The sequence below is a fragment of the Hyperolius riggenbachi genome, chromosome 12 (genome assembly GCF_040937935.1).
Source record: "Hyperolius riggenbachi isolate aHypRig1 chromosome 12, aHypRig1.pri, whole genome shotgun sequence".
Classification (NCBI taxonomy): domain Eukaryota; kingdom Metazoa; phylum Chordata; class Amphibia; order Anura; family Hyperoliidae; genus Hyperolius; species Hyperolius riggenbachi.
The window spans coordinates 99760710-99783589 of record NC_090657.1 but is presented as its reverse complement, the minus strand read 5'-3'; the positions used below and the strand labels follow the sequence as shown (position 1 = coordinate 99783589).

Sequence of the window (22880 nt, the reverse complement as noted above, 5' to 3'; positions counted from 1 at the left end):
TGTTTAGGGTCGTTGTCCTGCTGGAAGGTGAACCTCCGCCCCAGTCTCAAGTCTTTTGCAGTTTCCAAGAGGTTTTCTTCCAAGTTTGCCCTGTATTTTGCTCCATCCATCTTCCCATCAACTCTGACCAGCTTCCCTGTCCCTGCTGGAGAGATGCACCCCCCGAGCATGATGCTGCCACCACCATATTTGACAGTGAGGATGGTGTGTTCAGAGTGATGTGCAGTGTTAGTTTTCTGCCACACATAGCATTTTGCATTTTGGCCAAAAAGTTCAATTTCGGTCTCATCTGACCAGGGCACCTTCTTCGACATGGTTGCTGTGTCCCCACACATGGCTTGTGGCAAACTGCAAACGGGACTTCTTATGCTTTCTGTTAACAATGCCTTTCTTCTTGCCACTCTTCCATAAAGGCCAACTTTGTACAGTGCATGACTAATAGTTGTCCTATGGACAGAGTCTCCCATCTGAGCTGTAGATATCTGCAGCTCGTCCAGAGTCACCATGGGCCTCTTGACTGCATTTCTGATCAGCGCTATCCTTGTTCGGCCTGTGAGTTTAGGTAGATGGCCTTGTCTTGGTAGGTTTACAGTTGTGCCATACTCCTTCCATTTCTGAATGATCGCTTGAACAGTGCTCCTTGGGATGTTCAAGGCTTTGGAAAGCTTTTTGTAGCCTAAGCCTGCTTTAAATTTCTCAATAACTTGATCCCTGACCTGTCTTGGACCTGTCTTGTGTGTTCTTTGGACTTCACGGTGTTGTTGTTTCCAATATTCTCTTAGACAACCTCTAAGGCCCTCACAGAGCAGCTGTATTTGTACTGACATTAGATTACACACAGGTGCACTCTATTTAGTTATTAGCACTCATCAGGCAATGTCTATAGGCAACTGACTGCACTCAGATCGAAGGGGGGCAAATAATTACGCACACACCACTTTGCAGTTATTTATTTGTAAAAAATGTTTGGAATCATGTATGATTTGCGTTCCACTTCTCATGTGTACACCACTTTGTGTTGGTCTTTCATGTGGAATTCCAATAAAATTGATTCATGTTTGTGGCAGTAATATGACAAAATGTGGAAAACTTCAAGGGGGCCGAATACTTTTGCAACCCACTGTATATCCTGTAGATGAATTTAAGTTGCACCAACCTATCCTTTCTTTTTAAATGAAAAAATATTTTCAACAAAAATAAAATCACTTTTTAGCACCAAATCGATGTTTGTTATAATTTTTGAATGAAAGTGAAATTTTCCATAACTACTGTTTAGTGCATGTTCTTCCATACACTTAAAGGTAATCTGAAGTGAAAATAAAATAAATGTTTGATATAATGATTTGTATGTGTAGTACTGCAAATAAATAAAACATTATTAGCACAAATATGATTCTCATGTTGTTTCCAGTACAGGAAGCGTTAAGAAACTTCAGTTGTTATCTATGCAAAAGACCTTCCCTGAGCTCTGCGACTTTAGAAAGTGGTGGACAGCACTGTCTTTTGAAGCACTTATCTCAACTGTCTCTCATTGTTTATTTTTTGTTTATGGTTTTTCTGCAGAGAAAAGTTCAAAGGGTCGTAGCCTGCTCTGTGAAATCATTTAAAATATTGAGTGCGGTGTGGAAACTGCAAGTAGAGAATGATGCAGTGTTATAAAAAAAAGCTATATACCTGAAAATAAAAATATGGCACTATTTTCTTTGCTACTAATGTTCTATTAATTATCCGTATTACACAACCAATTCATTATATAATGAGGTTTTTTTTTCTCTTCAGTGTCACCGTAAAAGTTACCATATGGAGCATGTTTTATAGAAAGTTTTTTTTGTCTTTCAGGATTTTAATGAGGATATGAACACTGCATTTGAGTATTTGCTCAAGCTGACCCCACTCTTAGATAAAGCTGATCAGAGATGCAAGTAAGTTACCGGCAGCGGTGACCAGTGGCTGTGCTTCTGTAGCATAACTATTCAGCATTTCAACAACATTGCCACTATTTGTTCATTGCAATAAAGGACAGTGCTACATCTCAAGTCCAAGAATCCAGATATCTTTGTATGTTATGTTTTTATGTACTGTTCAGTGTTACTCTTTATATAAGCATTTTTTTACAGTCAGAATCCAGGTAGCACCAGTGCATTCAGTCCTCCACTTGTCACAGCTATTGGTATTCAGGTGCAGCACAATAATATCAGCAGATAAAGCATGTGTCTGCATAGCTGAGAAGCTGCTCAGAATGTTTTCAGTCACAGGCCATATTAGGTTTTTCTCTCCCAAAACAAATGTTAGTGATAGTTTTGGGTGATGCACTGCTGTGCTTCATTCCATGAGGTATACTCTGTCAAACGCATTGGGGGGTTTCAGGTTGAGTAGCGGAAAGGGATGGTTTTCAGCTGTGATCTGCAGCAGGGACTACCCAAGACAATCACTAGCTGTTTTAGGCTGTTTTAAGGATTTTCCTTTTTCATCTGCGTTTCGAATTTGAACACACAATCTTTAGTTACTCAAGGTTTGATCATTTCAATGATTCCCGATTGACCGATTCTTGGCCAAAATCAGTTGATTTGATAAATTGTGCCACATGGAAGAAATCGGTTAACCTGTGTGTGGGGAGGGGGGTCACTAGCAGCATGCAGTGTACGCAGCAAAGCTTACACTTACATGTCTGCTATCACGTGATCATGTGTCTTCTCTCCACTGCCGGGTGCCTCCTCCTGTCTCTTCTCTCTTGAGGAACCTGTGTCATGTCGCAAACACTAGAGGCCTATAAAATCAACTCGGTGTTGATTTTACCGAGTAGCTACGTATTCGTAGCTACTCTGAATCAAAATTTAAATGAGACAGTTGTGACCTCACCCGCGATCACAGCTGACTCATTTAAATTTCGATTCCAAGTAGCTACGAATATGTAGTTACTTGGTAAAATCAACACTGGTAGGGGTAAAATAAATGAAGTGTCATAGTGCCCCTAGTGAAAACAGTGCCTTGTAGTGCCGACAAGGCACAGTTTTCAGATTGACCTGAGGAAGCGAGATTTAACCCATGCAATGCGTTGTCTATTTTTCATGCTGATTAAAAAACACATTTCAGTATACACTTATCTTTTTTTCAGGGGAGATAAGACCAAGTTTTCCTATGTATCTGAGTTTATTTTGGTTCAAGATAGCTCAACAAAGAGTTAGTAGTTTTTTAGCATTTACTCTAAAGACCTTTGTAGAAGTGCGACCAGAATCTGGACCTTGTACTTTTTGTGCCTGTATGAGCTCTGGGTTACAGATTTCTTTAGGTAAGTCGGCATACGTTAATGTTGATGTTCTGTTTCCGTCCACAGCTGTGACTGTGTCAGCCTGCTACTACAGGAGTGTCACAAACTGAATTTGTTGTCTGATCACCACTTGGACAATCTTGTAGCTAAAAGGTAATGGTGATAATTAATTGTTTAATTCCATCCTGTTTTCAAGTTAACCTTGCCCCAGGAATACTTAAAGTATACCTGAGATGAAAGCCATTTCAGGTACCATACTTAACCGGGGCTTCCTTTAGGCTTACCTATTACATAGCCACCAGGAGATTTTGACACAGGGGAAAGCCGATAAACGGCTCACCCTGCTCCTGCACAAGTCCTGCTGTGTTAATTACTATTTCCCTTCCAGGCCGCCATGGATAGTCGGGGAAAGATGTAATTTGGCTTCCAGCTGTTGCTGGCGGCCGAATCACAGTGTTTTTGCAGTGATTTGTGCTCCGTCTTCTGACAACGCCCAAATCACTCACTGAGCGCTGCTATAGCCGTAATTCCTATTATGGCCTATGGTGGCACGGCTGCTCCACAAATCTCCTATGCTGTTTTTACAGCGCTCCTTCCTTAAGCCCCCTTTTGGCCCTTCAGTCACTCGCTGTCTCCCCGGGGGGCTCCTGTCACCCCCAATACTACCTGAAAGCCTGGCCGAGTCGCGCTCTGTTGCGGCCGCCAGGCACCCTCCGTCAATTAGGACTATAGCGGTGCTCAGTGGCTAATATGGGTGACGGCACAAGCCAGAGCTCAAATTAGCAAAAAGACAAGGTAATTAGTCCGCCGGCAATAGCCAGAGCCTGAATTACGTTGCACCCACACCCTCCATCCCCTATACACCCCTGTGGTTTGGTGGCAAGAGTTTAGCTTAAGCAGGTTTCACGTTTCTTTAGCTTTTTTCTCGCTGCATCCAAATTTGCACTGCACCATTTTTTTATGTACACTGATTACTGCAGCCTTAGTGAAGACTAAGCACACTTAATCATAGAGAAAGAACCTTAGAAAACATTTATTGGGAGGGAGATTAAATTAAAACAACAGTTCACGATCACTATTTCGTGTTTCTGATATTCAGGTCAGCTGACAGAGAGCAAGCTCCACGCTCATCGGAGAGCTCAGCCATCCAGCCAAACCCAGGCCTCATCCTTCGTGCAGAACCTACAGTGACCAACATCCTCAAGGTGAGTGAACCCGCTACCTAGGTCATGTGACATACATTATTCATAAAAGATGTCACAGAGCCCTCCTTTTTGTAGAAGAGAAGATGTGAGGAGAGAATCTTTGCAGAGTAAGGCGCACATTAATCAATCACATGAACATGGGGCCTGCCATTTGAGGTTAAACAGTGCAGCCATGTTCTGACTAGAACAGTTTGCTTGTGCGGACCTTATGTGCATTTCTTGTATCTTGTCCATAATGGTTAATTGAAAAGAAAGGAAAGAAAACCATAATCCCTGTGTGTACCTGTAATTGTGGGGAGCTACACACATTAACACATAGGACTTCAGTGGTGGCTGAGAAATGTCATGTGACATTTCCTCCCCCTTCTTTTGTTTCTACATAGATGCGCACGTCTTTTGGGGAACTGCGGCACACCTGTTAAATCTTAGTAAACACACAAAGTGAGGCTCTTCTAGGCCATTTTTGAACAGAGGTTTCTTTCATTAAAGTGTACCAGAGCTGACGCAATCTAAAGAATCGATACTTACCCTGGGCTTCCTCCAGCCCCATAACCACGTGTGAGTCCCTCGCAGTCTCCCGCACATGCACAGGAGACCCAGACTAGGCCCAACTGAACCAGTTATCGGGGCTGATCGAGGCTGAATGGGAGACCGCAGGAGGACAGCAAGGGACTCACATGTGGTTATGGGGCTCTAGGAAGCCCCGGGTAAGTATTGATTCTTTAGATTGCATCAGCTCTGGTTTACTTTAACCCTTTAGCAGCCAGCATTACCCTGTTATTAGTTTTCACTCACTTCTCAGTCAGCAAACATTGTCGACTGCACTGACTGACAGCATCTAGATGGGATATGTACAGATTTGTAGACCATTAAACTACAAATCTGTAAGTGAAATATGATCTTGAGATGTGAAGAATACATCCACATTTCTTTCTGTAAAATGTTGCAGTTCAACTCAATACTGTATGTGAAACCACACAAGGGACTGATTTATGAAGTCTACTGGGGCAAAGAACAGTAAGGGTCTATTTCCACTAGGATATAACAGTTCACATGTTTTTCCCATATGCAAATTTTCATGTTTTTATGCAAATTTTAATGTGGATCATTACATGGGAAACGGATGTGTAGTGCAGAAATCAGCAGCATGCAATCCATATTTTTTCTGTATTGCACCGCATGCTGAAATTCACATTTAATGGAAATTACTCCATTGACATTCATTGGTTCCATTTGTAATGTGAAAATTTGCAAGGTGAAAATTCGTACTTAGTGAAAACGGGCTCCAAGTGAAAAAGCAATCAATTACAGCATCTGAAACCAGATTGCTCTGGCCAAAGGCTCCACTTTTTTGACCCACCTTTCTTTGCACCTGTTTTTTTTTTACATCATTTTTTATTGACTATGTACACCTGTCTTAATAAATCAGTCCCACTGAGGCATCTCCATAAGCACACTATGTAGAAATTCTTCCTCAATTCTGTGTTGCAGACTATGGACGCAGATCATTCTAAGTCTCCAGAGGGACTTCTCGGGGTCCTGGGACATATGTTAACTGGCAAGAGTCTGGATCTCTTACTGGCTGCTGCAGCTGCTACCGGAAAATTGAAATCATTTGCCCGTAAATTCATCCAGTGAGTTATGTGGGGAATTGAATAAAAGAGATGCCCTTTCATTGTCATGACAGCTTCCTAATAGCTATATTTTATTCCTCCAGACTGAATGAATTCACCAGACACATTGGCACCGAAGGCTGTAAGTTTGATTTATGTTTGTATTTATGTAATGATGGGAATAGTTTCCCCTTTAGCATAATCTATTTGTTATGTAAGATCCTGAATACACCAAAAGTGATGCCCAACATTAAACTGCTTGTCCCAACACACGTCCCAAGCGCAAGGCATTTGAATCATTTCATTGGTGCTTGTTCACACCAGTCTGCTGGGACAATCATCATTAAGGGCCTTTTTCCACTACCCTGCAATTTGCGATTTGATTCTGATCGCAAATCGCAAGGTACATTAAACTAATGGAAACTGCAGCAGCAATTTCCATTAATGCAATCCTTTTGTGATGCGATTTTGGTCAAAACGCAATCGTCGTCCTGCCGCATTTTGGATGCGATTCAGCTTTACTATACGGAGTATAGTAGCTCAATCGCATGGTGGAAATTGAAATGCAATTCATAGTGGAAAAGAGCCCTAAAGTGTACCCGAGGCGGATTGGGGGAAATAGATGCCTAGAAAGAGGGAAGGCTCTGGATCCTGCAGAGGCCTCCCACGTCCTCCTGGCCCCCACCATTGCCACGTGTGGACCCCACAACATATCCAACAATAGTTTGCAAGCCGCTGGTCCACAAAGAGGAGCGCGGCTACAGACGGTCCTGGCAAGTGGAGGGCGCGGAGGACACAGGAAGTCTCTGGAGGATCCAGAGGCATCCCTCTTTCTAGGTAAGTATCTCTCTTTTGTGTTCCAGGTTTGCTTTAAAGTTAATTGTGTGACAGTTTGATACACTGGCATTCATTTTCCCACTTTAATGATCTACCAGTAGCTTAAAGTGTACCTGAACACTTGCGCAGCACACAAGGAAAACATAACAGAAATGCACCCTGTATGTATTTAAAGAGTTTAGCCTGTCTAATTCCCCCTCATTTGTGTCTAATCACTAGTAATTTAATCTTCCCCCTGGGTCACATGACTGCCTATGGCGGATAAGCAGATACATCATGTGAAAGCACAGGCTGTAAACAATATGTCTGCTTCCATGAATCAGGAAGTAGAAACTGTGCAGATTTATTTTAGGATTTGTATGAGCAGTAACAAAGAAATGTTTTTTTGTTTAAAGGTTATTATGCTGTTGTGTATCTTTTAGAGCAGAGGGGAGTTCTGAGTTCAGGTCCACTTTAAAGAGAATCTAAAAAAACAAAACAAAATTAAAACATTACATGGTCATCCTTGCCTAAGTTGTAGTGAAATCTTTGCAATGTACTCCCAAAATTCTCACTTGTACTGCATGGGTCCCTGTCAAATTCTGTACAGCCACACACATTGAAAAAAGTGCCTCGGCAATATTTCAGCCGAACTCACAGGTGTTTGTGGGAGTGGTTACATAACCTCCCCTCCTCCAGCCTTGTTGCCTCTATCAGATCTCATGGCCATTACAGGTAGGGTTTTTCCTGACGTACCTCGGACCATTTGTAGATATCTACAAGCCATCCACAAGATGGCATTGCAGTTTTTGCCATCTGAATGACAGCCAGAATCAAGTGGCAAGAATGCAGCTTGGGTAAATAAAAACGTTAAAGGGAGAGGAGTCGAAAGGATCAATGATCCTAAAAAAAGTGAATGCAAATTATATGCAGCTTTGAATCTGGCGAATCAAAATCAACAGACCATGCATGACATTGGCTCAGTTCCAAGTTGCATACAATTTGCATAATATTTCCCTACAAGCCACAATTACACCTTATTGACTATTTGTTTTAGAGAAGAGAGCCTTTGATGAACCCAATTCCAATTGGAGTCAATGCATAGAATGCCTAAAGGGTGCATACACACACAGATAACGGTGACAGTTCAGAGATGAGTGCTGCACAGGCTGTAGCCTTGTGACGTGTTCTGTTGCAATGAAGTGGGCAGGAGTGATGACGGCACGGGACACAGCTGAGCGGCTTCCAGCTGTAGGGGTAAGGTAGAGGACAATGCGCTTGACTGAAATGATCTGGCACTCCAGATCACTTCATCAGGGACGTTGTTGCTCAGCAGAGATTGCCTCGACCTCTTCATTTCACTGTTTACTCAGCTGATACTTTCCATTGACTTGAAAGTAGAGGCCACAAGGAGTGAGCATTGGTAAGGAACTGAAGAAATGCCAAGCTCTACCTTCCTAGAAGTGCTGCACTCCTGCAGTGGGAGGAGTGTCTGCCTCAGATACTTTCTCACTCTATTTAATCCAGGGTAAGTTCTGTGACCAAGCATCCAGGGTACTTTAAAGGAAACCTGACGTGAAAGGAATATAAAAGTTGCCTTTGCCAACTAACTTTCAAAATGCTGCTTTCCTGGCTGATGTGCTGATCCTGTTTCTCCATCACTGTTTGTGTGTTCTGAGTCAATGAGCCAGAGTGAGTATGCTAATAAGGAGTTCTTACTCTTTTAACTGTATGTTTATTGCAGATGTATGGCAAGACTGATAGATTGTGTATTCCTCAATTCAGGCTTCCTTTACAGTTAACCTGTAGGGAAAAAAGCGCCTCTAGGGTACTTAACTCGGGAGGAGGAAGCCTCTGGATCCTAATGAGGCTTCCCCGTCCTCCTCAGACAGCTCTTCCAGCTATGTCGGCCCCCGAGCCAACAACAGCAATATTTACAGTGGCCTGCAGGCGCTCTAGCGGCTCTCTGCTTGGCTCCGACGGAAATAGCTGAGCCTGATCAGGTCCACTCTACTGCTCAGTCGCAGATGGCTCACGGAGAGCCACTTGTGTACATGCTCACATGCTGACAAGATTTCTGGGGGAGCCAGCGCTGGATTCCCTCTGCTGAGTAGGATGGGTAAAGCCACTTTAGGATCAAAAAGCTTCCTCCTCCGGAGATAGTTTTCTTACTACAGGTACTTTTCCTCACTACAGGTACACTTTGGGGCAGCACGGTGGTGTAGTGGTTAGGACTCTTGCCTTGCAGCGCTGGGTCCCCGGTTCGAATCCCAGCCAGGTCAACATCTGCAAGGGGTTTGTATGTTCTCCCCGTGTCTGCATGGGTTTCCTCCTGGCACTCTGGTTTCCTTCCACATCTCAAAAACATACATATAAGTTAATTGACTTCCCTCTAAAATTAGCCTTAGTTTATGATACATACATAGAAATATGACTATGGTAGGGACTAGATTGTGAAGCCCTCTGAGGGACAGTGACAAGACAATATACTCTGTACAGTGCTGCAAAATATGTCGGCGCTATATAAATACTTAAAATAATAATAATAATACTTTAATCCAGTACACATAAAAACATATAATATGCTTGTGAATACAACACACTCCTATATAAATGCATTTGTTTCTGATGGGAATCGATACTACATTTACCAAGAAACACGCCGTACTGCTTTATCAGTATGCATATGCACATTCATTCATGTAGGGTTAAATAATTTCATATTGAATCATAATTATTTTTGCATTTAAAAGCATGTTCGTGATGATGGTGGTTTCAATAGATATTAACAGATATACCACACTTTCTTTGACAACAGCAAAGGCTGCATCCACCCGCGCCCTGTTGTTTGATATCTCCTTTTTGATGCTCTGCCATGTAACACAGACCTATGGCTCAGAGGTAAGTCTTTTTTACAAGGAGAGATGTAATTTGTGGCCACAAGAGGGAGCTGTTGTCATGTAGTGAACTTCTCATGTTCTGCTGGCTAAATGTTCTGTAGAAGAGTACAGTATTGTGCTCATAGATAGCATTTTGTATAGCATTAAATGTTTGTAAAATGTATTTTTAAACATAAGAAAATTTTCCAAGTCTGTTGTTCATCTGTGAAATTACTTGCAGTATTACCTCTCAGAATGAGCTCTCTATTTCTTTTGAGAATTTGGTAGTTTAGAAAGTAATTTTGCAGCCTATCCGTTTTGATAGTTTTATTGAATTGGATGAAAATCAGTGCTGCAGCAAGCATGCCTGATCGTGGTTGTGCTCGGGGGGGACAGCGGGAGAAGGCGGGAGTTGTAGCAACAGGACAGGTTAGATTTTACACTGCATGGAGGGGGATATTTACATTTGGGTGACGGCCAGGCAGAAGTGGGGTCGCTAGGCCGAATCCTGAGAGATTTTGTGCTGAAATATATCGGGAATCGCCCTGTGGTATATGGGCAGCCAACCGATTTCTCTCCAATTCGATTCCATAATTTTATTGAATCGGAATAAAATCCGTGCCGCAACAAGCATGCACGATCAATGCTTCGACCAGTTTAGGGCCGAAATTGGTTTAAGGTGTCGGAATGATCACGGTCAAAAGTGCTTGTGCTTGGCCAGAACGGCGTTCAATAGCATGACAGACTCACAGCCGATGTCTGATTTTAAAGCCGTTAGTGATGGTCTGTTTAGATCTGTGCCTGCAAATGGTCTCTCTTTTTTTTTTTTTTTTACCAACACAAGTTTATTAAAGTGGATCTAAACTCACGACACAGCATGTTACCTTTCATCCTAAAAAGAAACCTTACGTTTTACAGGGTGAACTTTGCAGGGAGCAATGAAAGGGTTAAGCTTCAGTCTTTCCTGTAGAGGCAGAGCAAGGCTGCTGTGAATTACATCTGCTGATAAGCTAAATACACTTTGATGTAGCTAAATAAACACACAGTGCAAATTTCAATTGATTTCTACATGGAATGAAAACTTTTCATTGTGTGGTTTGCAAGGATTTGGGGTCGCATTGTAAAAAAGGGGAAAATACAGAATATGTGGCAATAGGCAATACACAGACATTCAGGATTGGAGATCTCTTTACTGCAGTTGATGACTTTTAAATACCCATGGGAACAAGCAACCTGCATTTTCATATACTTTTCTGTTATATCAGATGATTTTGTCAGATGGAAGCGCCGGTTCAGAGACGCCTTTCTTCGAGAGTTGGATGCAGACATGTATGCCAGGAGAGGGCAAGGTCTTGAATCCAGAGCACCCCTGCTTCCGCTATCCCGATATCCCCAAAGTGGAGGCCTTTGTGGCTGTTCTCAACACCTCCACAGAGATGAAGCTCATGTAAGTGCTGCTTGTGTATGTATCTTGTGTTGTTGTATCTGTTGTATGCTGGACTTACATACAGTGGTCCGGTAGTCTACGATTCTGTGTAAATGTATATGCCTCACATTGTAGTAAATGTACGTTACATGCAGTACTGATATTTAAATCTAAACATTAACTAGTCCCGAATTTGTGTTACATGAATTATTCTTTAATCCAACAGCCAGACAAAGTGGCATGAGGTGTGTCTTAGCATTCCAGCTGCCATCTTGGAGGTCCACAATGCCTGGGAAAATGGAGTACTGTCTTTTGAAGCCATTCAGGTAAAATTAAATGTCAGTCATCTTGTATTAACTGTACTGGTTACAGAGATCACATGGAGGAAGCTGGTGGTGCAAACACATCGCTTTAAGGCTGCTTTCACAGTAAGACGTTACAGGCACACGTTAGTGCAGCCTGTAACGCAGCCCACCGCACAGCAATGAAAAATCAATGGGCTGTTCACAGTGCCCACGTTGCGTTAAAAAAAAAGTGCTGCATGCTGTGCGTAGACTATTTGCACATGCTCAGTGATGTTGGAGGAGGAGGTCTCCCCTCCTCCTCCGCAGCCAGCCACATGGCTAAGTAATATTCACTGCACTCAGTGACATGCAGTGTTTACTTCCTGGAGCGGCCACTCTGTGCGGCGATTGGATGGCAGGAACACGTGATGCCGCATGCGTCCAAGAGTATGCATCACAGGATGCATGAAGAGCCGCTTAACGCAGCTCAATGTAACGTCCAGCTTCAACCCCACTATGCGTTGCGTTAGGGGCACGTTATGCGACCTTAACTTGGCATCTAGTGGGAAAGAAGCCTAACTGTACCTTTTAAGACTCTCTAAGAGAAAATACTTTATTTCTGCTATAACACGCTTATATTTGAAACCCTCTTTTGTTGCTGCTCCATGAGCATTAATTAGCTTTAAACAGGGGACTAGGCAAAGGTGCCCTCCGTCTCTGATTAACTTTGCCTCACTGTTGAGCCTTTTACTTCAATAATTAGTCTTTCCTCTAACATCCAGGGATTGAGACCCCTAGAGTGGAGAATGGACATTTTTTGACCGTTTTCTGATCATGGAGCGATCAGCTCCTATTTTATAAATTGGAGCTGTTTGCACTTGTCACACTGCAACAGATACGTGGAATCTGTTGCAGTAAGCAGAGCGCAATTCTTTGCAGTCCACGATAATCCAGGCAGGTGGATGCGTTCCCCCATATAGCCTATGGTAGAGCGCATTATCCCCACCCCTCAGGCTCCAGTTGGACCATCGGAGCAGACACTACACTGTCTGCTCCAGCTGGCCACACATGGTCTGGCAACAAGCCTTTACATTGTTTGGTAAGCCTGTGATGCTCATGAACTGTCATAGCTCAATACAGAATGTGCTGTGGTTAGTCAATAAATTTATTGATATCTCAGGACTAAAGCGAAACATTTATTGACTGCTCTATAAATCAAGATAACAAGTGATCCTAACCCAGTTTGGGCATTCATCATCCACCCTTAATATTTCCATTTAAAGCAAGACGTTAAAAATTGTTCATCTTTTTTCTTTCCTGCTCAAGTAGGGATAATGAAATAATAATGGCCCTACTTCCAAAAATAGGATATAACTATAAAGTGTCAGAAGGTCTGATTCCCTTATATTTCTCCCTATTGAATAAACGAAACTGATTTGAAGCAAAAAGCCGTGCAGCATTGGGAGAAAAATATTTCATCTACACTGAACATCTCTCAATGACACCACTGTTGTGAGAGTCCTGACCAAAGAAAACTTGTACTTCTCATTGATTGAGACCTCCACAAAGTTCTTCCACAGAACATACCTCACTTCAGATAAGTTGAATAAAATGAATCCATCAAACTAGTCAAGGTGCTTTGGGGGCTGTAGGGATAATAGATCTTTAGAAACTTTAGTTGGATATTTTTTAGTTGCTGTTCACAAGTCTGGGACCATCCACCCCCGGCAGCTGCGTACTTTCTGAAGTGATTCCTGAGTTACTGTATATGACCAACTTTTCCAAAAGGAATTTGTATGGAAATACTGAATCATATATGGAATTGGATGACTTATGGCATAGTTCTTTGTTCACTGTTACTAGCACAATTCAGGAGCGTGATCTAGGGCTATAATACACGGACATTAGGATCCTTGCACTTTTTTTTTTAGCATACATGCATCTCAGTGTAAATGCTGTCCTAATATTTCTACTTCTTTATATTTTATTGGCAGAAAATCACTGATAATATTAAGGGGAAGGTGTGCAGCTTAGCAGTGTGTGCGGTCGCCTGGCTGGTGGCCCATGTCCGGATGTTGGGACTAGATGAGCGAGACAAATCCCTGCAGATGATCCGGCAACTGGGAACTCCCATGTATGGAGACAACATTCTTCAGTTTTACAATGAGCGGTATGGTAACTGGTTTTAATAATACACTGTCAGATATTTTTTGTGTTGATTGTGTGTTGCTGATAGCTGAGCTTATCAGCTCCTTTGTGTCTTTTTGTTCACCATCTTCTGCATCCGTTTGATATACTTATCTACTTCTCTGTTTCTCAGAGTAATCATCATGAGCTCCATATTGGAGAACATGTGCGCTGAAGTCCTGCAGCAGACGGCCACACAGATCAAGTTTGCAGTAACTGGCAGTGAGCCCATCCCCTATGTTCACCGCCTGCCTCCCAAGAAGCCAATCAAAGAAGTCTTACATGGAGCCTTCACTACCACCTTAGAGAAGGGATGGGTGGACATCCGCTCTCTGCACATATTTGACACGCTGCTTCAGATGGGAGGAGTCTACTGGTTCTGCAACAACTTGGTGAAGGTGTGGGGAATTCTTGGTTAATTTATTGAATATTCTGTTTTATTGCTGTTTATTTTTCAATTTTCAAAATGAAATACTCTGAACGAATACATTGCATAAAAGTCCAAGAAGTATACCAACCTTTGTACAGAAAGATACACCCACTATCCTACTTTCGGATGTTGTTTAGCTTAATATACTGAGGGGTCAAAAGTATCAAAAATATTCTCGTACAAGAACAGGGGAGGAGTTCCGTAGAGGAGGGACTAGGAAGGAATAAAACATCCTGTATTGTTTACATAGTGAAGAGATAATGGGCCATATGCAATTCACTTTCTCACCTGAGTTTTCCCCTAGGTGATATTTTCACAACTTGTAAATAAAAAGCCTTTTACACCCCCAGCAAGCACACAAATACCTAAAATAAATTTGACAGTACCTTTTCACTTACTTTTCGGTACTTTTTTTAGTTCAAAACTGCTGGAAAGTTATTTTAAAGAGAACCTTAACTGACAATAAAAAGTCAAAATAATCATACACATGTCATACTTACCTCTTGTACCGTATGATCTAATCTACCACCATCCAACTATATCACCCCAAGCTATACAATTCTGTGTCATATCAGATTGTAGCTAAAGTAGAAGGAGTTAAAGGGAACCTTAACTGGTGGGGGAAAAAAATTCACTTACCTGGGGGCTTTCCCAAGCCTCCTGCAGCCGTCCTGTGCCCGAGCCGGTCCTTCGGTGCCCACCGTGTTTTGCGTCATGCGGACGCGCTTTACGGCTCTTTACGACGGGGAATGCGGAAGAAGAGGACGCTTTGCCCGAGGACAACTGGCAGTCGGTCGAAAATGAAACTTAGCCGCAGAGGGAGACCGGACGGCACAGAAGGACCGGCACGGGCACAGGACGGCTGCAGGAGGCTTGGGAAAGCCCCCAGGTAAGTGAATTTTTTTCCCCACCAGTTAAGATTCCCTTTAAGCCTGGACACAATTCAATTTCCCATCAAATAGATGGGTCGAATAGATAATTTCCAACAGGTCTGATCTGATTTCCGATGGTTTTTTTGATCGATTTGCTTAGAAGTGATCAGAAAAACGATCGTAATTTCCGATCTGTTGGAAATTATCGACCGACCCATCTATCTGATGGGAAATTGCATGGTGTGTACCAGGCATTAAGCCGCATCTACACGCGTAGATGCGGCCGCGATGCTCCTTATCAATCGAGCCTAAGATCCGACAGGACGGATCTTGCTTCCGCCGATTCCCTGCTCGCTCCCCGCTAGGGGACAATGGCAGGGAATCGAGCGGAAGATGCGCGGCGCGGGGACGAGCGGGAATCGAGCGGGTATTGATGCCGGCGCACGCGCGGGGACGCGGCAGAGGCAATCCGGCGGCTAATCGAGCCGCCGGATCGCTACAACATCTCATAGTGTAGATGGGCCTTTTGTTAGATATGCTAATTGTTGCATCCAGGCTTATTTTCAGAGGCATTTTGCTTTCATTTTTCTTCCATTTTTAGAACACAAGCAGTCAGTGAATAAAAACTGTTTTACTTTTTCCAAAGCCATTGTAGATGGTAGAAGCTAAAGCTATATACTTCCAGCTAAAATCTTTGTATTAGAAAGAATTAGGATCGCAGTGCAATGTAAAAAAGGTCATTTCTCTGCTTCTATTTTATAACCGCTCAGCCTCTTCAGCCAGTGTACATCATGGATCTGTAGACAAAGCATATATTTCTTGTCTTAGGCACACCGTCTCAGCACCTTCTCCTAGTGTGTGGGGCATGGTTGCAGCAATACCCGATAGATGAATCTGATGCAGCATCTGCAAAGCTGCGTATTAGGCCAAGAACCTCACTTTTAAAGGAGAACTGTAGTGAGAGTTATATGGAGGCTGCCATATTTATTTCCTTTTAAGCTATACTAGTTGCCTGGCAGCCCTGCTGAGCTATTTGCCTGCAGTAGTGTCTAAAATCACATCAGAAACAAGCATGCAGCTAATCTGGTCAGATCTGACAATAATGTCAGAAAAACCTGAGCTGCTGCATGCTTGTTCAGGGTCTATGGCTAAATGTATTCGAGGCAGAGAATCCGCAGGTTAGCCAAGCAACTGGTATTTCTTAAAAGGAAATAAATATGGCAGCCTCCATACACCTCTCACTACAGTTCTCCTTTAAAAGCAATTTAGTGCTGCTACACCTCTGACTGAGAATGTATCTTGGTGAAATTTACAGCGATGTTTGGGAGCATGGTAATGATAACAATTACAATTAGATTGTAGATTAACCTTGAAGAGTAAGTCTAACCAAAATAACATAATTAATACAATTTCTTATTTTTTGTGCAATATTTATAAATTATTTAGTCACTGTTTGCTCGTTGTAAAATCATTTCTCTCCCTGATTTATTTTCTCAAATTTATCACAGGTTGCAGCATCTTTAGTACTGGCAAGTGATCTCTATTTGTTACTGAGAGTTTTAAAGCCAGTAAAAAACATAGCTGGTCTCCCAAAATGCTCTGGGGGGGGGGGGGGGGGGGGAATTGCGCATAATGAACAGCCTAGGCCAGGCATGGGCAAACTTGGCCCTCCAGCTGTTGAAGAATTACAAGTCCCACAATGCATTGCAGGAGTCTGACGGCCACAGTCATAACTCAAATGGCAAATGCATTGTGGGATTTGTAGTTCCTTAACAGCTGGAGGGCCAAGTTTGCCCATGCCTGGCCTAGGCTAAGCATCACTGGGAGGGCGGGGCTATATGTCGGTACACTTCCTCTTTAAGTGACGGTATCCTTTAAACTGGAGAAAGGGTTATTTTAAGGCAGTGTAGCAAGTTTCTTTACTTGCAAACTTTCATGTGTCACTGCCCTGTTCCTGGAAGATAAAGTTATATTCTTTAAGCTTTGTAACATTCAAGTACAATACAATTCAAGGAACGTTTGCAAGGAACATATCAAGGACATACACAACAGTTAAAGAAGAAAGGTAATCGGGGGGCCTTGGTTCTGAAGAGTGAAACTTCTGTATAGCGTAAAAGGAATTGTAAGTATCTGTATACATTCACAAACGTTACTTTGGCCTTTTCCTGATTGATGAACTTGCATTTATTTGCCTATCTTGATACCTGGCCTTGATTCCTACACAAGGATTTCCACACTAGAAACAACACACAATACACTTCTCGCCATACAGTAATAGCTACAAAAGGCATTTCATACAAGAGACAATAACTGTACTGAGAAGCTGATTCACTGTGATGCATATGTGGGAAAGTAAAGGATACTAAAGCTAAACTTTACTTTAGCCAATCTTGGCCATGTTCTTTATACCTAAATAACATTGGGGTTGATTCACAAAGGTTACTTATTTTTCATCTTAACTGTAAGTGCTAATGCATGAGATAAACAAATAAGGAGAGATAATTCATGAGATAAACAGATAGAGAGCTAAACCATGAGTTATGTCTAATAAGGAGAGCTAAACCATGAGTTATGTTAAATAAGGAGAACTAAACCATGAGTTATGTTAAATAAGGAGAGCTAAACCATGAGTTATGTCTAATAAGGAGATCTAAACCATGAGTTATGTCTAATAAGGAGAGCTAAACCATGAGTTAAGTTAGATAAGGAGAAGTAAAACATGAGTTAAGTTAGATAAGGAGAGGTAAATCATGAGTTAAGTCATTTAAGGAGAGATAAATTGGGAGTTGATAAATAAGGTGAGATAATGTAACAGAAATGCTTTGTGAATCAGGCCCATTGTTTCACTAGCCCTCAGTGTTATCTGATGTATCTAGTCAGCAAAAAATGCTGTGTCTAATTTATTTATCTTGGAAATGATCACAATACTTGATTCCTACAGAGCTGATTTTCTGAATAAGGTTTGATATCTGTTCCAGACACTGAATCCTATACGAGCTCCGATTCTTAGAAATCCGTTTATACTAGAGGCTCATGCGCTAAAGGTGGCCATACTTCTGTAGAATTGGTGGTGGATCAACCAATGGATTAAAAAATTATCCAATCAGATGTAAATTGGTGCCACCAAAAGTATAACCGATTGCCGATGCGACCAATTTCAGGCTGAAATTGGTTGCATGTATCGATCAGAGGTGCTAGAAAATCTCAGGCCTAGATGCTCGTTCAGGTGCACGGCTGTAAAGGTGTGCGATAATTTCCTGAAACAAACTCGTTGGAAACCCGTGGCCACATCTCCCAAATGTTCATGTACCCCCCATTGCCCCTGGATTAGTGCCTTACCCATCTGGTGTCCACACTCCTCATCTGGATTCACGCCCCATATTGTTGAAGTGTGTGAACACCAGACGGTTAAAGTAGTAATGCACAGGGAGGGGGGGGGGTGGTACGTCAACATTTGGGGGGAAGCAGTTAGAGGTGGCATGCGGTTTATGGCGGCCAACAGACCTCTCTTTGATAACATATATGTGTTTTTGCATGTGAATTAGCATGCGCATTGGAAAAATTTGGGGGAGGTGTATGAAGGAAGGAAGTCCTATTGTTATTATTGATCGCTTATGTGAAAACGCACACAAAATCGCTTTGGATTTTCCTGCATGCAACATTTTGAAAAATAGCACATGGCTGTCAGGTGTCGGGTTTTTTACCTGTAATTTTCGCAACTTATGAAAACAGACCCATAGCTTAATTTCGGTCTGCAAATTTGTGTGCTGAAAAAACACAAATTTGAACCTCGCGGAAACAGGCCCTTTGAAAATTCCAAACCTCGTTTTTCTTTCTAGTGGACTTTTTGAAAAATGTTTCCCATTTATTTGAATGTATTCCCTAATAACCTAAGATCAAACCGTTTAAAAATACTTTTTGTGGTCAAATTAGGTTTGTTTCAAAGTGTTTTAGAGATGATGCATCTGAAGTTGTGAGATGAAATAATGATGGTGTTACTTAACACTTTTCTGTTTAGGAGCTTTTGAAAGAAACCCGCCTTGAGTTTGCCTTGCGAGCTGTGGAGCTCCTGTATGCCATCTTCTGCCTGGACATGCACCAGCTGACTCTCACCCTCCTGGGGCACGTGCTGCCCTCCCTTCTGACAGACTCTGCCAAGTGGAACACATTGATGGACCCGCCAGGCCGAGCTCTGGCTAAGTGAGTTTGCTTCTGCAGAACTTCATTTCTCTTTTATTCTACACATATGTTAGGGGTTTTTACATGACTCAGTGCTTGTTTCTCACAGTTGTTGTTTTTTCCTCCCTTTCTTTCAGATTGTCTGTTTGGTGTGCAATGACCTCTTATTCCACTCAAAACAAAGGGCAGCCTTCCCCACGGCAAAGAAAACGACACAGAGAAGACATTGAGGTGTGCTCAGTACAGTAGTCTGTTTCTTTCTTAAAAGTAAACCTGAAATGGGGGAAGGGGTGTTGACTTATAATTGGTTTTTTTCTACCCCCTGTAGTCTTTGCGGTCCCTCGTTGTCCTCCAGGTCTTCTCCGTTGTTATGCTGTCACACCAGTTAAAATCCGAAACCCAGCTAGTTCACACACTGTGGTGCATATGCTGTCCAACCTACTCCTATTGTCTGGAGCATTCTGCGCATGCACAGTTACAAGTCTTTACGTACTGGGCATGCCCAGACAGTTGAACGTTGAAGGCTGCATGTGGCCGGGATGGCACATGCGCCGTAGTGTGCAAATCAGTCAGTCACAGACTTTGAGTGGTGTGACAGTAAAACAACAGAGGGGACCCAAATAACCGGGGGGGGGGGGGGGGGGGGTTCAAGCCCTGGTGAAGTATAAGTCACCCGTTTTTCCTCCTTCTCAGGTTTATTTTAATATTGAACTGTAGCTTTTGGAAATTGAACAGTAAAAACCCAGACTTTCTTTGAAGTGGAAAAATAATCCCCAACCCTGTCTGTTTTCAAAGCCTCCTGTTGAGCCTGCTTTTTCAGAAAGTCCCAAAAAAAATTGGATGTGACAACATCATTAAACACTGATCGCGTCCAAAAGCATATTTAGGCCTTGTTTGCATTCATGAAAAATATATAAAACAAAAACCTTCCCATAAAAAAGGTTCTCAACCTGTTGGGGTAGCATCATTTTTTACCTGCGGGGTGCTGTTCCTCTTTCCGCTGTCCATATGGGATCCACCATCTTGTCAGAAATTCGAGATTTTACGTCCATTACATTAATGTATTTTATTATTTAATGGATTTATATAGCACCAACATATTATGCAGTGATATACAATACATAATATTACAGAACAGACAGGGGTGATCCACTACACAATACAGGTAGTAAGCAATAAGATAAAATAACACAATACAGGTAATAAGCAATAAGGTACACAACACTATACAGGTAGTAATACAATGCCAGATCATACACTGGAGTAGAAGTCCCAGTAGTACAAGTTCACATTACTCTGGGTGGAGTGTACAGTCAAATATGATACAAAAAGAGAGAGGAGAATGTAGAGTTAAGTTTAAATCAGAGCTAGATTGCAAGTTAGAGTGATCCTTTATGTTTAATTTTCTCCAGAAGCCTGTGTGTCTCTTCTACAAGGCTATGTTTATATTAAAGAGAACCCGAGGTGGGTTTGAAGAATTTTATCTGCATACAGAGGCTGGATCTGCCTATACAGCCCAGCCTCTGTTGCTATCCCAAACCCCCCTAAGGTCCCCCTGCACTCTGCAATCCCTCATAAATCACAGCCACGCTGCTGACAAACAGCTTGTCAGAGCTGGCTGTGTTTATCTCTATAGTGTCAGTCTGCTGCTCTCCCCGCCTCCTGCAGAACTCCAGTCCCCGCCTGCATCCCTTCCCTCCCTGCTAATTGAAGGGAAGGGACGGGGCAGGGACCGGAGCTATGCATGAGGCGGGGGAGCAGCTGAGACTGACACTACAGATGTAAACACAGCCTCACAGCACGGCTGTGATTTATGAGGGATTGCAGAGTGCAGGGGGGACCTTAGTGGGGTTTGGGATAGCAACAGAGGCTGGGCTGTATAGGCAGATCCAGCCTCTGTATGCAGATAACATTCTTTAAACACACCTCGGGTTCTCTTTAAGAGCTGGTTCACACAGGCACCTGCCCGGCTTTCTGTGGCGTCGCGTTTGGTGGCGTTGCGTCGGCTACACGTTCGGGTTTTCAGCAGCCTTCACGTAGCTTTCGGATGCGGTCAGCGTTTTTCTTCCCCTAGGGGAACATTACCCGTGGCGGTTAACTGCCCCAGGACGCTACATGTAGCCTCCAGGGTCGCCTTGAACGCCAGGGAAAATAGGGACCCGAACGCCGCGTTTGCGTAAACGCCGGTAAAAGCCTGGTACAACGCCAAGTCCCGAACGCTGGCAGTAAACTCTCCGCAGACGCCCGTCTGAACCAGCCCTAAGATAGAGCGGAGAAATGTTTTGACTTGATGCTTAAGGCTTAAAGTGTACCCGAGCCAAAGCTCAGGTACAAAATAAGATACTTGCCTAAAGAGAGGGAAGCCTCAGGATCCTATTGAGGCTTCCCTCGCTGCTCTTATGTCCCCTGTCGCTGAGCCCCCCCCCTTGAAGATTAGCGACAAGGTTGCATTTTCTAGTTTTCTGCAAAGATGCACGCCTGCGCCCTCCAAAATGCATACTGGTAGATGTAGTCCATCCATGGACTACATCTCCTGGCATGCTTTGTACATTTCTGTACTCGAATCCATTGACTACATCTTCCGGCATGCATTGTGCATCTCTGTACTAACATCCACGGACTACATCTCCCGACATGCATTGTGGCTGTAGCGTGGAGGAGACTTTGCCAGGAACTTCAAACTGCAGCACAGACGCTCACACAACACCCCTCCCTTATTCCCCATTTTGTGTATTTTTAGTTGCAGATGCTCAGTTACCTTTAAGACCTTTTTTTGAATTTATAAAAATACCCCAGTGGAAAGTTCCTTACAGGAGATTGCTGTGTCTTGTAGGAGCTCTGTGGTATTTATAAACACTGACAGTAGGGTCAGTGGAGTCTGAATGCAATTATACCTCTAATATAATTTGTGATTTATAGGCAGCACTTTAATCTTCATTATAATGAAGTACTGGGTAGAAATTAAAACTTTAAATTTTAAAGCCAGCATTACATAACCACCTTACAGATCTTGTGTGTATTCTTGCAGGACTACAGTAGTCTATTTCCTTTGGACGATACCCAGCAATCCAAACTAATGCGACTACTGAGCTCCAATGAAGAGGAGCCTGTAGTCCCAGCCAACCCGGGTAAGCGCATTGTAAATTGCATAAAAGTTATAATAACTTCTCACATAGAACAGAGCAAAGTATCAACTGTAATGTTCTAGCAGTCAGTAATATTGTTGTAGACTAAGTTGTAGCACAGTTTTCTGTTTCATTCGTTCTTCATGACAGCCACCAGGAGACTGCTCCTTCTATCTATGGACAGGAAGCACAATACAATTTAGAAAGGCCACACCCACTTCCTCTTTTAGTGCTTGCCTGTCCCTCGGGATAGGCGGAAGCAATCATCCTGCGGGGCCCAAGGGTAAGAGCTGTTTTCTTACCTGACCAGGGGCAGCCTAGTTGGTGTACTCTGGCGATATAACACACACTTTTTCTGCTCTTCATACATTTTGCCCTCATGATTTTTGTTGGCTGCATTACACACAGAGGGGCAAATTTATCAATACAGCCTTGCTTATTCATTGGCTTCAGTATGGCTCAAAACCATTAAAGTTATTAGGAACCTTGGTTAAAAAAAAAGCCAGATACTTACCTAAGGAGAGGGGAAGGCTCTGGTCCTAATGAGCCTTCCCTCTCCTCTCCCGGTGCCCTTGGTGCAGCTCAGGATCCCCCGT

General features: G+C 42.8%; 1 protein-coding gene across 1 annotated transcript in view; it reads left to right on the top strand.

Moving 5' to 3' along the window:
* Nucleotides 1-22381, top strand: part of MED24 (mediator complex subunit 24) — a 98357-nt gene extending 75976 nt beyond the window's left edge. Inside the window, exons 11-23 of the mRNA XM_068262432.1 lie at nt 1840-1922; nt 3335-3421; nt 4368-4473; nt 5965-6107; nt 6191-6228; nt 9721-9803; nt 11047-11228; nt 11434-11533; nt 13486-13661; nt 13812-14076; nt 18999-19180; nt 19297-19390; nt 22188-22381. Coding sequence (XP_068118533.1) covers nt 1840-1922; nt 3335-3421; nt 4368-4473; nt 5965-6107; nt 6191-6228; nt 9721-9803; nt 11047-11228; nt 11434-11533; nt 13486-13661; nt 13812-14076; nt 18999-19180; nt 19297-19390; nt 22188-22367 — 1719 coding nt within the window. The 3' untranslated portion in view covers nt 22368-22381. The remainder of the gene's footprint in view (nt 1-1839; nt 1923-3334; nt 3422-4367; nt 4474-5964; nt 6108-6190; nt 6229-9720; nt 9804-11046; nt 11229-11433; nt 11534-13485; nt 13662-13811; nt 14077-18998; nt 19181-19296; nt 19391-22187) is intronic.
* The last annotated feature ends 499 nt before the right edge of the window (nt 22382-22880 follow it).